This window comes from Poecilia reticulata, chromosome 18, assembly GCF_904066995.2.
Source record: "Poecilia reticulata chromosome 18, P_reticulata-male-v2, whole genome shotgun sequence".
In the NCBI taxonomy this organism is placed as follows: Eukaryota; Metazoa; Chordata; class Actinopteri; order Cyprinodontiformes; family Poeciliidae; genus Poecilia; species Poecilia reticulata.
In genome coordinates, this window is record NC_088847.1 from 289,250 (window position 1) to 303,433 (window position 14,184).

Below are 14,184 nucleotides of genomic sequence, written 5' to 3' on the forward strand. Positions count from 1 at the left end.
ATACCTCGAGGTGTCCCTCAGAAAACTTGCTAAGCCTGGTGGCTGGGCACTAGGGCAGTCATTCATCCAGTGGCCTGTCATTTTTTGAGTTGAAAAATGTTTAAAGTTGACAGGAAATTTGAATATATCACTTGATAATTATGTTTTATTAAAAGATTTGAAGATGAATATCTGAACACCAGCTATAAAATCTTAAAAATGCAAACATTTAAAAAGACTTAGAAACATAAGCAATGCTTAGCCTGGTGGGGGCACAAGTAAAGCCTGGTGGCCCGCCAGGCCTATGATTCACTGGGGGAAACCTCACTACCTAAAAAGATTGAAGATGACCTTAAATACTGGACAAACCTTCCATTTTCACCATCGGTTTTAATCCACAATTAAAACCAAGATACTTCCACAACTTAATTATCTATTCTCAGTCCTCTCAATTACCCCTACACAAAACTGGTTTACATCAACTGACACATGTATGGAGCACGTTCTATTGGAAAAATAAAATTCTTGGAGGATTAGAGGCAGCCAACTTTCACTTTTATTTTCTAGCAAATCAATTGCAATATCTAGTAAAATTGATTTAGTTTGACAGTCAAATTATTTTTACATGGTTAAACATATACAACACCTCAATATCAGAATTGCCATTTTCTATGCCAACAAAAAGAATTAAGTACTTTCAAATGCCCACAATAAAGTCTACTCTAACAGCCTGATGAAAAGTTACAAGAATCCAAGTACCAGGCAAACTTCCAGGAACAAGCTGTGGAAAGAGGCCCCAAAAACAATCCAGAAACTCACAGAAGGGTGTAAGATGGCTGGACAGGAATATGCAAGATGCCACAGAATCTTGTGGCATCTTGATTCTGTGCGTTTGTATTTCCACGCAGAATAATCTGCATGGGAAACAAACTGGAGACCATTGGATTAAAGTGGGAATTCCCTTCCAAGGTGGCGGAAAATGGCCGAGCTAAGATCCTGCAGAACTTCCAGATACAAATTAACAAAATGGTAATGGCCATCACAATCAGGCATTGTGATTACTGAAAAGCAGAAGAGAACATCCGATGTGATCCATGTGGCCATCACAAGCAATACAAATATTATGAAAATGAGAGAGGAGAGAAACAACAAGGGCTCAGTCCTAAAGAAAGCCTGGCATCTGAAAGCAACTGTAGTGCCCATGATCATTGGAGAACTTGGGGTAGTGACCCCCACACAATAGAAAAAAATGTTCTAAAATATGCCTGAGGAAACAGAGATCTCAGTCCAAAAGAGTGCAGTCCTAGAAACACAAAACATACTACAAAGAGCCCTGGAGCTTGCAGGACTCTAGTAGAAGACCAAGCTGAAGATAAACAGCTACCCACCCAACATGGGGGAACCAGGAATGGGCGAGAGAAGATCTATGTATGATGCGTTCAATACTTATCATAATTGGCAGGTCAACTGCTGTATGATCATCTACAATGGCCAAACTCATACAAAATTGTCCTTTTAATAAACTGAAGCTAAATTCTCTTTCTTCTCTTTCTGTTTTGCTTGCCCCTCAGGGACCCAACATTTAGTGAAACTATTTCTTTCTGGAACATCCAAATGATAAGGTCAGTTAAACAGTCCATCACTATGCACCAAGCTCATTTTAACTGCAGCTAAAAGACTCATTAATACAGCATCTAGATCAACTACTCCCCATTCCTGTATGTGTCAGCTAAGACATATAAACTGACTAAAACGCAACGACAACATTTGAGAATTCACAATGATTGAACACACAAGTGAGAGTTAGAGAAAAACCAAACCAAGTTTCAAGCAAAAGAAATGTCCATAGTCTCTTACCTCTTACATCCTCATCCTCAATGGTAGTGTTGGCACTCTCGCTGGACTCCTGTAAAAAGCACAAATATGAACATATGTTCTTCATATATACAGTAAACTGTAGCCATCACAAAGAAACAGTAATGACAGGCACCAGGCTTAGACAGATGTCAGAGTGGTCATCTTAAAGTAATCTACTGGAGCACTAAACAAAGAGGGTGTAAAGAAATGGTATTTGTATGATGATGGTTTAGCTTCAAGTGATGAAAGGATAGGTCTGATGGTCAGTTTTGTGGTATCCAAATCTTACTAATTGCACCAGCATTGAGAAATATTGTTTAAATTTGACACGCAATAAATGATAGGACAGTTTAAATTTAACCTACACTTGACATTTCTCATTTTTGTCAAGTTTAGTTTTCTCTTCCAAACAAGTCTGCTTTTGGCTCATTTGAGTTTGTGTGATGTTTCCAGACCATGGTGAAGCTTGGGCTCCAGATGCAATCCAAAATATCAGCGTTGACGAAGCTGAACTTCTGATCCCCCTTTATGGTGTGCTACCAATGTGCCGTGCTGCACAGACCACCCCCCAACCTCAGAATAAATTATTGTCTATTTATGTGTGTGGCTTTCATAACTGATTTTTTACCCTTCACAGCAACATTCACAGTGAAACCATATCGACTGTTTCAGCTTCCTTTCTATCCGTTTCATGTGATCTGCTCTGCAATGTACAAACAGCTGATGAAGTAGCAGAAAAAGCTGCACAGAAAGCAGCTAAACACTACTTGTTAAATGTTATCACTCTTAAAGAACTGCTACCTACGGAGCCTCCTAGGGGACACGGAGGATTTTCTTTTTCTTTTGTGAGGGAACACAATACTTTTGCGTTCCCTCACAATAATGTACTGGTCAGTTCACGCAGCATAATTGAATACTGTAAAGTCTTTCTTACGGTGCCCATCATATTTTCTGCTATACAAGGCTTTTGTAAGGTTTCTCCATGTTTGTTAATATCTCATTGTGAAATATCTTTATATTGTTTTCTTTAGGGTAGAAATGCACCACAGATCTATGATATAAACAGAAACTTTCTGTAAGTAGGAAAAAAAATACACCCATTTGGACTATTTTTGAGTTATTATCATGGGGTAATGAGTCATCAGTTTTGATTGCGTCTCTTATTGGTCTGAATGGTTTAAGGACTGTTTTCATGTGCAGTTTGAAAACAGACCAAGCTTCACCATGGTCTGGACTCATCACACAAACTAAAGCAGACTTGTTTGGAAAAGAAAACTAAACTTGACAAACCGTACACGAACAGGTACAAACAGGCAGTGAATAAATCGATTTCAATGGGGTTTTTTTTGCATCAAAGAGTTGAGAATAAACATGTTTTCACTGAGGCTCTTAAAAAATTTAATTGACATTTGTGACTGTATACAAAGTAGATGAGCAAATATTGCAGTAAGCATATTGTGACGGAATGAAAAAATTCCTATTTATTAATGAGTCATATCAAACTATAGTCCATTTGCTAATGTTAGCCTAGCCTATCAATCCCATATAAACATGGGATTGATGTTCATGACTATGTGAAGCATCGGACTGGAACTGCCTTTTCCTCAATGACTGACCAATATCATAAAACAAATCCTGATCAGGACATCATAAGAATACCATACAGCACTTTGGAACAGTTAAAAGTCATTTTTAAAGTGCCTTGTGAATAGATTGACATTGACATCTATAGTTTAGTTTTACAACTTTTTTTCATGCAAGATATTAACATGTAAATAGAGCAATGTGAATCAAACAGTAAGTAATAGGTGTTTTCAACCAGTTTTCTTAGAACAAGGTCTACTAAAGAGTTCATATTAGTTGAATGTTTGACTAAATATAATAAAGTTACTTCAAAAACATGAAAAGAAAACTATCACCTGTTCAGGCATGCACATTAGGTGGTTTAAATGAAGTAAAAAATAAAAGATGATTTTATTAATCTAGTGATAGATGTGATATGTGTTGAGCTTTTATTTGGTATAGTCGCTTTCTATGCACAGCAATATTTAGCAATACTCCACTATGACTAGCACACCATCAGATAACAGCGTAGCACAAAGCATGAAAACAAGCATGCATGTGTTCCCACAATGTCAGTTTATGATTTTATGAAATATACGTGATGACATTGATCCAAATGTCTGCACAAGCTCATGATCAACACATGGTAGATGTGCTTGTGCTGACCTGACTGGGATTTGAACAGGACGTTTGGTATTCATGCCGTTGCAAGGTTCCCAGGTTATTCCAAGCATGCATATATTCTCAACACTGTAATGTCATAATGATAGAGCTTTATATCGTTTAAACACACTGAAATGAGAAGCGAGAATCATTCTGTGATTTAGACAATAAAATGAATGAATGAATTATTTTTGGAAACATAATCCTTTTTATAATTGGAAAAAAACAAGCAACAGTTTTGCGTGCAAGACATTATTTTCTCACATGATGTTAAGTTTTCACAACCAACAGAACACAAAAATGTTCAAAGCAACAGTAAAGCTTGGCTCTAAGCAGCAGGGCAGTAGTAAACTACAGCTTCAGATCAGCTGGATACCTTGTTTCCATCAGCTGGATTGTGGATAACAGTGGGTTGTGGCTCCTATTTTGAAAGGACCCACAGCAGGACAAAAGCAGCAGGTTGGTGCAAAGTGACAGTGTTAGGAGGCAATATTAATATACAGATGTGATGGTAGGCAAAGAGATAGATATGAAAAAGAAAATAATGCAAAGAAAAACAGATTTACAACAGCAGCAGAACTGATAGATGGAACCATGTGAGAGTAGAAAACGTTTCACCTCACGTGTCATTAGCTTGTACTACTAAAGATTTGAAACGAAGAAATCACAGTAGAATAACACACATCACATGAGGCATTCAACAGCAAACTAACAGTCCACCACACACAACTTTGCAAACATGTCACTTCAAACTTAGAAAGGTCATACAGATAATAAAAGGAGAACCCGATGGCAGTCCAGTCCATGGTACCGCGGAACTACTTCCTGTTCACTGTGGCTGCATTTTTATACCACACCGAGACAAAATAACCTCATGCAAAGCTGGATGGTCTTCATTATGTGCTTTGTTGAACGTTGTTGGCCTAGTTTAAGACATCACCGGCTGACCACTTTTAGGTGCATCGGAGTACCATGCATTCAGGCTCACTATGCCTGGAGAGTTCGTCAGCCAGATCAGCATCTAAACCAAAAGATGTTCAGACCCATAATGACACCATATCATGTATCTGAGTGAAACATGCAGATTTTTTCAGCAGATTACTGCAGAGTATTCTTAGATGTCTCAACTGGACCTCGTTATTTCTCGAGGTAAGGTGCTGACAAGTAAAGGATGTTCACAAGCCAACTCTGAGTGGACTTGGGGGTAGAACAGTAACAGATTCTGACTAAGCCACCATATTGTTCTATGCTATAGTTCTAAGCTGAACGAATAATTGTAGATGAATGCATCCATCATCAACAGCAACCTGGACTGCAGGTGTTCTGAATGCATTTAGTCTCTGGCTGACAGAAGACCTTTTTCAAGATTCTAACAAATTACAAGCAAGCCTCCTATCCTCAAACACAATGACCAACCATGATCCCGTTGCCAGATCAATCTGAAAGAAAGCATCTTTCCGTTGGATGCTTTTAGTACTAGTCCCTAACCACTGCAGACTGGGACCGTCCAACAGGAGCTTCACCTCTACAAATGTCAGACTCTGTGTCGGACATTTTTGTGTCATACACGTTATCATTGGTCGAAACCAATGTGTTTCGACCTTTATAGCAGTAGACCAGCTGGATATTTACAAAAGGACACTTGAGGACTGTTCTTTGGCCACCCATTTATGAACAGTCAAAGGGAGCTTAGACAAGGGTTCATCTTTGCAGCTTTAAGGTTGACATGTTGGTCAAAAATGCCCAAATTCTTGACTCTTTCATTCTCTTTCTTTCTTGACACCTAAAGATAGTCAAGATTTTTCACTTTAGATATTGGCGGTCAGAGCAATTTGACTGGCTGTTGTAAGACTGGTACATGGGAACTCAGTAAGGGTTAGAATAACTCACTCTTTGCAAGGCAGAATAATGTGCATATTCTACATTTAGACAAGTGGTCTCCAATGCTAGATCTACTGACCTGAAAGTTTTAGTTGCATCCTTGCTTCAACACCTCAGACAAATTATTGAATTACCTCTTGAACATGACATCAAGTTTGGCAAAGACCTGGTAATGGCTCATTCATCTGATTTGGCCATGATGAAGCAGGGATGCATCTAAAACCTGCGGGACAAAATATGTTGAGGACAAGGGTTAAAGACCCCTGATTTACAGAAAAATCAAATGACCACTAGGGCTGTATAATATATTGCAAATGTATTATTACTGTGACATCACTGACATCACTGAATGGAATATACCTGTTATTAGGAAGAGCCTAGACTGCTTTAAGTGTCAGCTAACTATTGAAGTAGCATGCATTCAAAATGGCTTTTTATTTGGTGACAAATAAAAAAGCTTTAGAAGACATGAACCAAAGTTTTCTTCACTTAAATCCAAATAAAACTGAAGTTATATTGATTTTTAAAAAAGAACCTTATTGGTAAACCTGATCAAATTCTTGGTTGCCTTGCTCCTTTTTATCAGTCTTCTGTTAGGAATCTTGGTATCATTTTTGACAGTTGTCATAATTTGGAGAAGCAGGTGAGCTCTGTCATGAAATCAAGCATTTTTTTGTCTGTGCCTTCTAGCAAAGGTTAAATCAATGTTCTGTATCAAAGACTTTGAGAAATGTATGCATGCCTACATTACTACATGTTGAGACTACTACAACTCATTAAATCTTCTTACAGCATCTCTACATTTTTCAAAATGCTGCAGCTAGACTCCTAACTGGAACCCAGAAACGAGAGAATGTAACTGCATTACTGGTTTCTATGCATTGGCTGCCAGTTTCTTATTGGATTTATTTTTAAAGCTCTAAATGGTTTAGCTTGAGCTTATCTCCAAGATCTTTGGCATTTCCATAAGGCCTGACTTTGTAATTTACTTGTCCTGTGTTTTAATTTGTGTTTTTATCTGAGTTTAATCAATAATGTACAGCATTTTGGTGTAGTTAATATCTGTTTTTCAAGTGCTTTATTAATAAATTGACATTGATTTTTATTATTTCCAGCAGGTGGATAGTCTACTTACAACCTGGGTTATGAGTTTAGTATGAACACAAAAGTATTACATTTGTAAATTATCGCAAGTCATATCAGATTCCCCAAACCCTAAAAACCCTAACCCAGCATCAACAACAATGGAGCCAATGTACAGAAATGTAACAAAGTACGGCAGAGTATATGGGTGGTTCATGTCGCACATAATGAAACTGCTAAAATGACGAGATCAGCATGAATCAAAAGTAATCAGAACACAGAGGACTGGTGTGATGGTGGACTGCAACGGTCAACAGCCAAGCAGCAACCGAGGCAGAAAGGCAGACAGACAGACAGACAGACAGACAGACAGACAGACAGACAGACAGACAGACAGACAGACAGACAGACAGACAGACAGACAGACAGACAGACAGTGTACCAGAGCAGGAGACGGGACAGGCTCTTTGGTGCTGGTGACCACATTAACCTTGTTGTTGATCTGGAGGACAGTGGACACAAAGACGGGCAGGACAGGGCAGAGGTGACAAGGCTTAGTGTCCACTGCAGTGGAAGGAAGGAAGGAAGGAAGGAAGGAAGGAAGGAAGGAAGGAAGGAAGGAAGGAAGGAAGGAAGGAAGGAAGGAAGGAAGGAAGGAAGGAAGGAAGGAAGGAAGGAAGGAAGGAAGGAAGGAAGGAAGGAAGGAAGGAAGGAAGGAAGGAAGGAAGGAAGGAAGGAAGGAAGGAAGGATAGATATTGTGTTTGGACTGAAAACTGACAGATCAGGCAACCCTCGTGAACTGTCTTCACTTTCTTCAAAATAAGAGCATAGGTGTTCAAGTACTTGAAGAATTCTTAGCAGCCAATAGCAAAAATAAACTTCAACACAAATGTTTAACTTTATTCAACTGAAAAGCTTCAAAAGAGCAAATAAAATGAGTGCTTTAGAATTTATCTGGGAAGATTTATTTAGCAGAAGTCTAGTGACCTCAATGTCTTCAAAGTGATCAAAAGCGGTAAACAAGAAATGAGCTCCACTATAAGGATCAGTTTAAAGCAGATCATCTACAACAAGATTTTTTTTTAAATTGAGCTCATTGCACAAGGAAATATAAGGTTGCAGTTCTGATTGGACAAAGCTCTGCTGACTCATCACAATCCTAAATGGGTGAAATCAAGTCTGGTTTAGAAGCAGCTGTGTGAGAAAAACACACTATCTCAGCATGAGTGGAGGGTTTTCCTTTCCTGTCAGGACAGCAGAGAGAACAGTGACAGAAATGAAGACGTCAATCATCAGTTCTTCGTTCTTCTTCCTCGGTGCTCACTGTAGATGCTTTTCCTTTGCTGACACACAGTGACCATGTGGAGGCAAATCTTCAATGGGAAAAGGTTTCACAGCCACTCAGACAGATTTAACCGAGGAAACCCAAACGTCCATTTCATTAACACCATCATAAAAATATCAGAGCCAAATAATAGTGAATGAGTGCTAAGGGTTAAGTGTGAGACGGAGAGGAAGGGCACTTACTTTGACGCCATCTGTTTTTTTGTTCAGCAGGCTCTTGGCTGCTGTGAAGACGAAAATAACAATATGAGAAAATCAGCGACCAGCTGGAATTAATAATCACACACTAGCATCAACATGCGCACACACATTCATGCAAAGTCTGTTCAATGTTGGCCAATTACGGTGTGCATCAGGGTGGGCACCCTGCTACATTTGGAAAAAGAAGGGAAGAAATGCAGATTGAATTCAGAATTTCCCCCAGTATAAGTCTGGCGAGCCGCTAAGCTTTGTTTGTTTTATAAAAATAGTAGAAAATTTTACATTTTTTATACACCAGTAATCCTGAACTGCAGGGTCTTTGCTGCATTGAGCATTTCACCAGCAGAATCGGGACAGAATAATTCCCGAAAAAGATTTATGTAGCTGATGCCCTGAACAAGCCATGAGGCTGGCAGCGCAGACATCACACCGCTGGCTGGAGCCTCAGTGCATTGGCTGCCCAGCACGCTAATGCAGCTGAATGTCTCAAAGTTTACCTCAGCGCAGTTTGCACCTGACTTCTCATTCAAACTGGAAAAGTGTTCTTGGAGAAAAACTTCACCTGTATCACTATTCATATTTAACCCCGTGAAGAATCATTCTTCAAGCTAGGAGTCAAGTTTAAACGTTACAGCATTTGCTCTTGCGCAGCGCAATGTGAACTGCAGGTATACAATGTAGTTGAATTTTAGAGGTGCGCATTGAGCATGCTGTGAGAATGATATACATTTGTGAACAAACAATTATGTATGGGTGTGTGTTTACATCTCAACACACTGGCTCTTGGTCTGCGCTCATAAAGTTTATGTATATGTTCCTCAGAGGAACGTGTCAGTGTGTTGTAGTCACGCAGCACGTTGTTTTTAATGTTGACCTTTTTTATGGCATCACAATTCCTCAAACTGCAGCATGTCAAATGCTTTTTCTGCTTCCTGTTAGGCAGATTCTAGCACATGTGCAAAAAATTGCTATTTATTTTAATAGTATGTTTTTTGTTTGTCGTTCTTAAGACTATAGTTGCATGCTTAAGCATCGTCAACAACATATTCCAGTAATATTTTTACCTTTCCTGTTGATGTAACATTTTTTAATACAAAAACATGGTGGCCCAGCGGTGGGGCATCCTGGCTCCCCAAACAACGGGCTTAGCAAGTTTTCTGGGGGAAACGCTGGAGTTCAAACCAAACTTACAGAATCATCAGTCTGGAACATGCAAGGATTCATCCAATGAGTCCGTTAGAATCTGCTGTGTTCAGCTCTTCAATTTTTATCCCAGCTTTCAGTAATCTACCTATATCTCGTCTCAATCATACCAGGAACAGAACGTGCATTTATTAAGGAGCTGGAATCACGAAAGCCAATTTCTCGTTTATGTTGCCAATCAATAACCACCTATTCTTTAGTTATGCATGGACAGACGGAGACATGGAGCAGATAAGAAGTCGCAGTGAGGGCAGAGTAGGGGCAAAGGTCATCTGTGTATCCTTTACAAAAACAGGAGGTTACCATAGATTTGTCTATTTTAAGAATTGAATATAGACAATTCTTTTCGCTGCAGAGTGGCAACAGATTTTCTCCAGCCATGGAAGAAGAGCACTTTTTGTTTGAAAGTACCAACAAGTGTCGTCAGATCATAGTGTAAAAATGTGTTGGATAACATAGTTGGTTCAGTCCCAATCACAAGTATTAGTTGTACTAAAAAAGGTTACACCAACAGTGTCTTTAGCAGAAGTTAATGCTAAAGTATCAACTTTAATTTAAATTATATCTGGTCTTGAAGGACTATAAATCTCCAGCTCCAATTTAATTTTGACATTACAATTTACATGTTCTATAATGCCCTTAGAGATACTGTGTTCCTGTCTGACTTGTTCTCTGTTGTCTGCATTTTTATTTTGCTCATTTGTTTCTTTTTTGAAATAAAGTTATTAGGGAAAATAAGAGAGACCTCATCCACTTGAAAATAAGAGCATGAACATAAATGTCCATCTACTTAACAGTCGATAACCAAAACAAAACTTCATCACAGCTTTCATTTCAATCTTCATTCAACTGAAAGTTTACAAAACAGCCAAGTAAATTACCGCTTTAGAATTTATCCAGAGAAATTTATTTAGGGGGAGCTAAGTGAGCTATGCGCTTTCAAGTTAGCAAAAACGCTAAAGCACTAACTGATAGGTGATAGGTGTTTCTCCACCCTGGTCCTCAACGCCCCCCGTCCTGCATGTTTTAGGTGTTTCCCTTCTGCCACACCTGAATTGTATCTCTGGGTGATTAACAGGCTTCTGCAGCACCTGATGGTCATGCAATCATTTGAAGAGGGCCTGAGGACCAGGGGGAGAAACACTGGGTTAACTCTTATTAGCGCATTAGCATACCACTGGTACTGGCACAGAAGAATGAAAGACTAAAACAACTGTAGAACACCAGGATTAGTTTAAAACAGAACATTACAGCAGAACAATTGACTGTTTTTGGTGCACTGTGGTTGGAATGGACTGCAGTGTTTTTGTTACACCCACAGCAACAAAAACTATCATGAAACAGATGGCCCCAAATTCATGAGTAAGAAACAGGAACAAAGAAAAAAGAGTTTTTAATTTACAGAATAGAGAAATTAAAACTGCTGCTGTGAGAAATCACTATCTTTTTTAAATTCTTTTTACCTGAATAAGTGGAATATTTTCACAGTAGGAACTTTTCCCTGGAACCAGGGAATTTTTTTTGGCAATTATTCCCACTTCATTTCTTCTGTATTTACCAGAGTAGAAATTTACCCCAGAAAAATATCAAAGTAAGGAGGCACCAAGAGTCAATTTCCTTCTTCTGCTAATAATCTGACTTTTTTCTAGATGGAAGTTTTACTGTTGCTGTCAGTGAGCATGGTTGCAGAACTTTGGAAATGTTGCAGATTTGGGAATGTTGCAAATGTTAAAGTTTGCAGAGGTCCTCAAAGGTCAGCTACATCACTTGAACAAATGATTTAAATCAACAATATTTTGATGTTAACTGGAGGTTTTGTTAGAGAAAAGTCTAACCTTGTCTAACTTATATTTATACGTATAAATATTACGAATAAATCAGTGACGTGCGGTGAGGTTCATAGCTGGTGAGGCACCGACTTAATTATAATCGGATTTACAAATCTAGACCCCTGCATGTTGTTGTTTACATAAGGAAATTTCGCGCATGCGTACAAAACGACTATTCTTTAAAATGTGATGCTTAGCCGCGCCGCAGAATAATTCCGTTACCTCAATCAAACTTAGACATGTAGATATTATTAATTTCGTGCTGTTCTTAACAGCAAAGGGAGAAACTGTTAAAGTACAACTCAAAACCACGTCTTTCCCCCTCTCTGTATCAGTGCAGCTTCTGCATGGCTAGCTCGCTGTTACCGTCTCTTACTCTGCAGTTGTGGAGTCACAATGTCTGGGATCATGAGCGCCTCCAGTGATGAGGCACGAGAACTGCCTGCCTCACCTCGAGTCTGTGCTCTGCCGTGTATAATCGCTCCTCAGCACACGAAACACGTTACACACACAGTTGGTGACAATAAAAACACAGTACATTAAATACATAAGCTAAATTATGGAAAATCAGTTCATACATTAAATGTTTTTAACCATTTTATTGTCGACATACAGACAGGAGGAGCATGCTCTCATAGAATGACAACCGGTGCAGTTAGCGAGAAGTTGATCAATCCCAGGTGAGGCTCAGCTAACTGCTGCCTCACCGGCTTCGCTTCCAAGCATTTGAATGGGAAAATGAGAAAATTCAACGATTATGAAGGAAAAAAATCATCAGATTTGGTTAAATTAAATGAAAAATAGGTACTTTATAGTACAAACCACAGGGTTAAAATATCTTTATAAATAATTGTATTATTATATATTATTTTCTCATGATGACAGGTGAGGCCTCCCCTGACCGCACGACACTGGTATAAATACACATAATTTTTATACGTATATACTTATATACGTGTAAATACATTGGAATTTAGATGTATGTTCCAAATATTACTACACTAATTTCTATCCAATTAATTAAAACACAGAAATGTAGATTTTAGTGGTATTTTTTTCCTTTCTTTTTCCTCTTGATGTGGTGAGTAACAGAATTACTGTGCCACATGAAAGCCCTATGGAGTTACTCCAACAGACATGCCTCAGAACCACAGCGTTGCTAGTTGCACTAAAGACTCTTACCTTCCAGAGAAATGTTACCAGAGAAGACAAGAAGGGAAGAGAAGTAAAAGTCACTCCTAAGTAGATTGAACACAGTTATTTTGGGTACAGATCACAAATATTTCATTCAAATTCACCTAATTTAGACATAAGAGACATATTTTAATATACATCTAAAATCTTTTTGTTTTCTTAAGTTACATGCTGCAGCTTTAAGCAGACGTTCTGTGTGAGAGTTCACTGCCAGGTGGAGGTTGAGTGGTGCTCCATATATGAAATATTACTGCCAGTAGCATGTAGTGGTGGTTCAACAGTGGGAGCAGAACCAGCATCTTCCACTGCCAGCTCAAAAACTTGAATTATTTTTTGGGTTATTTGTTTAGCTTTCTGACCGTGATGCTAATCCTGGTGAGTATTGGTGGCTGTGCTCTGCTTTACCTGCTGTCTGGCCGCTCCGGATGTCCTTTCTTTTCTACAGTGAGCCTCGATGCAGCCAGACTCCGTCAACTGTTTGTTTTTTAAATTCCACACTAGATTCGTTGTGTTGATGCATTGTGTCGTGCTTCACCCCAGAGGTAATTTTCTGCCCCAACACGCAAACGTCCCCACTCACTCTCAGACTGTTAAAGTATGGTTAGTAGGTAAGTAGGGATCTGTAAATTAGATTGTAATGATTTGCTCAGTTTGTAGCAATTGAACGGAGGACAGATGGGGCTCAATAGACCTAAAAGACCATCTCTTTTAGCATTTCAGGGGAATCAATATTACAGGAAGGGCAGAGAAGAAGTGTCATTTTACACTTTACTCTGAACTCTTTCAGTCCTACCTGAGAAGTTGCGAGTGGCAAGCATAGTCGTCAGGATGGCACCCTTCAGAAAATATTGAATGAGAAAAAACTTAGTTGGACAAGATCTGGAAAATATTGAAACATCTATTTCAGGAAAAAAACCACTTCTGATTTCAAGCAGCAAAGTGAACAGTGCCTGTTCAGAAGTTCAGAGCAGAGTTTTACCTTCAGTTTTCTTCTGGCATTGAATTTCTTGAGGCACTCCACTGTTTCCTGTCTGTGCACCATGGAGGCCACGGTGGAGCGTTGCTGTGAATACAGAGACGGTACAGCATCAAAAATGGCTCTTGGGAAATCAAATAAGCTCCACTTCAGTCATGGAAGTTGAGGACTAAGGAAGCAGTATATGTGTATGATACTTACACATATCCAGGGGTGTTTGAGAGCATCTGCAGCAGTCACTCTCTTAGCTGGATTGATGGTTAGCATTTTATTGATCAGGTCTTTGGCCTCAGCAGTCACTGTGTCCCACTCCGGAGAGGGAAACTGTTAGGGAGAAGACATAAAGGTCAGCTATGCACACTTAATCCCTGTCTTCAGTTCATTTCTTAGGTTGCACACTTGAAAAACTA

At 39.0% G+C, this 14,184-nt stretch overlaps 1 protein-coding gene across 16 annotated transcripts in view; it reads right to left on the reverse strand.

Moving 5' to 3' along the window:
• Positions 1–14,184, reverse strand: part of camk2d1 (calcium/calmodulin-dependent protein kinase (CaM kinase) II delta 1) — a 108,743-nt gene that overhangs the window by 22,944 nt on the left and 71,615 nt on the right. For 3 of the 16 annotated variants that reach the window (XM_008434849.3, XM_008434851.3, XM_008434853.3), the window contains 7 exons: positions 13,976–14,098; positions 13,778–13,861; positions 13,592–13,634; positions 8,555–8,595; positions 7,469–7,528; positions 4,439–4,483; positions 1,837–1,885 (listed from right to left, as the gene is read on the reverse strand). In XM_008434849.3, coding sequence (XP_008433071.1) covers positions 1,837–1,885; positions 4,439–4,483; positions 7,469–7,528; positions 8,555–8,595; positions 13,592–13,634; positions 13,778–13,861; positions 13,976–14,098 — 445 coding nt within the window. The remainder of the gene's footprint in view (positions 1–1,836; positions 1,886–4,438; positions 4,484–7,468; positions 7,529–8,554; positions 8,596–13,591; positions 13,635–13,777; positions 13,862–13,975; positions 14,099–14,184) is intronic. The other 13 variants (XM_008434854.3, XM_008434852.3, XM_008434857.3 and 10 more) reach the window with 7 other exon arrangements.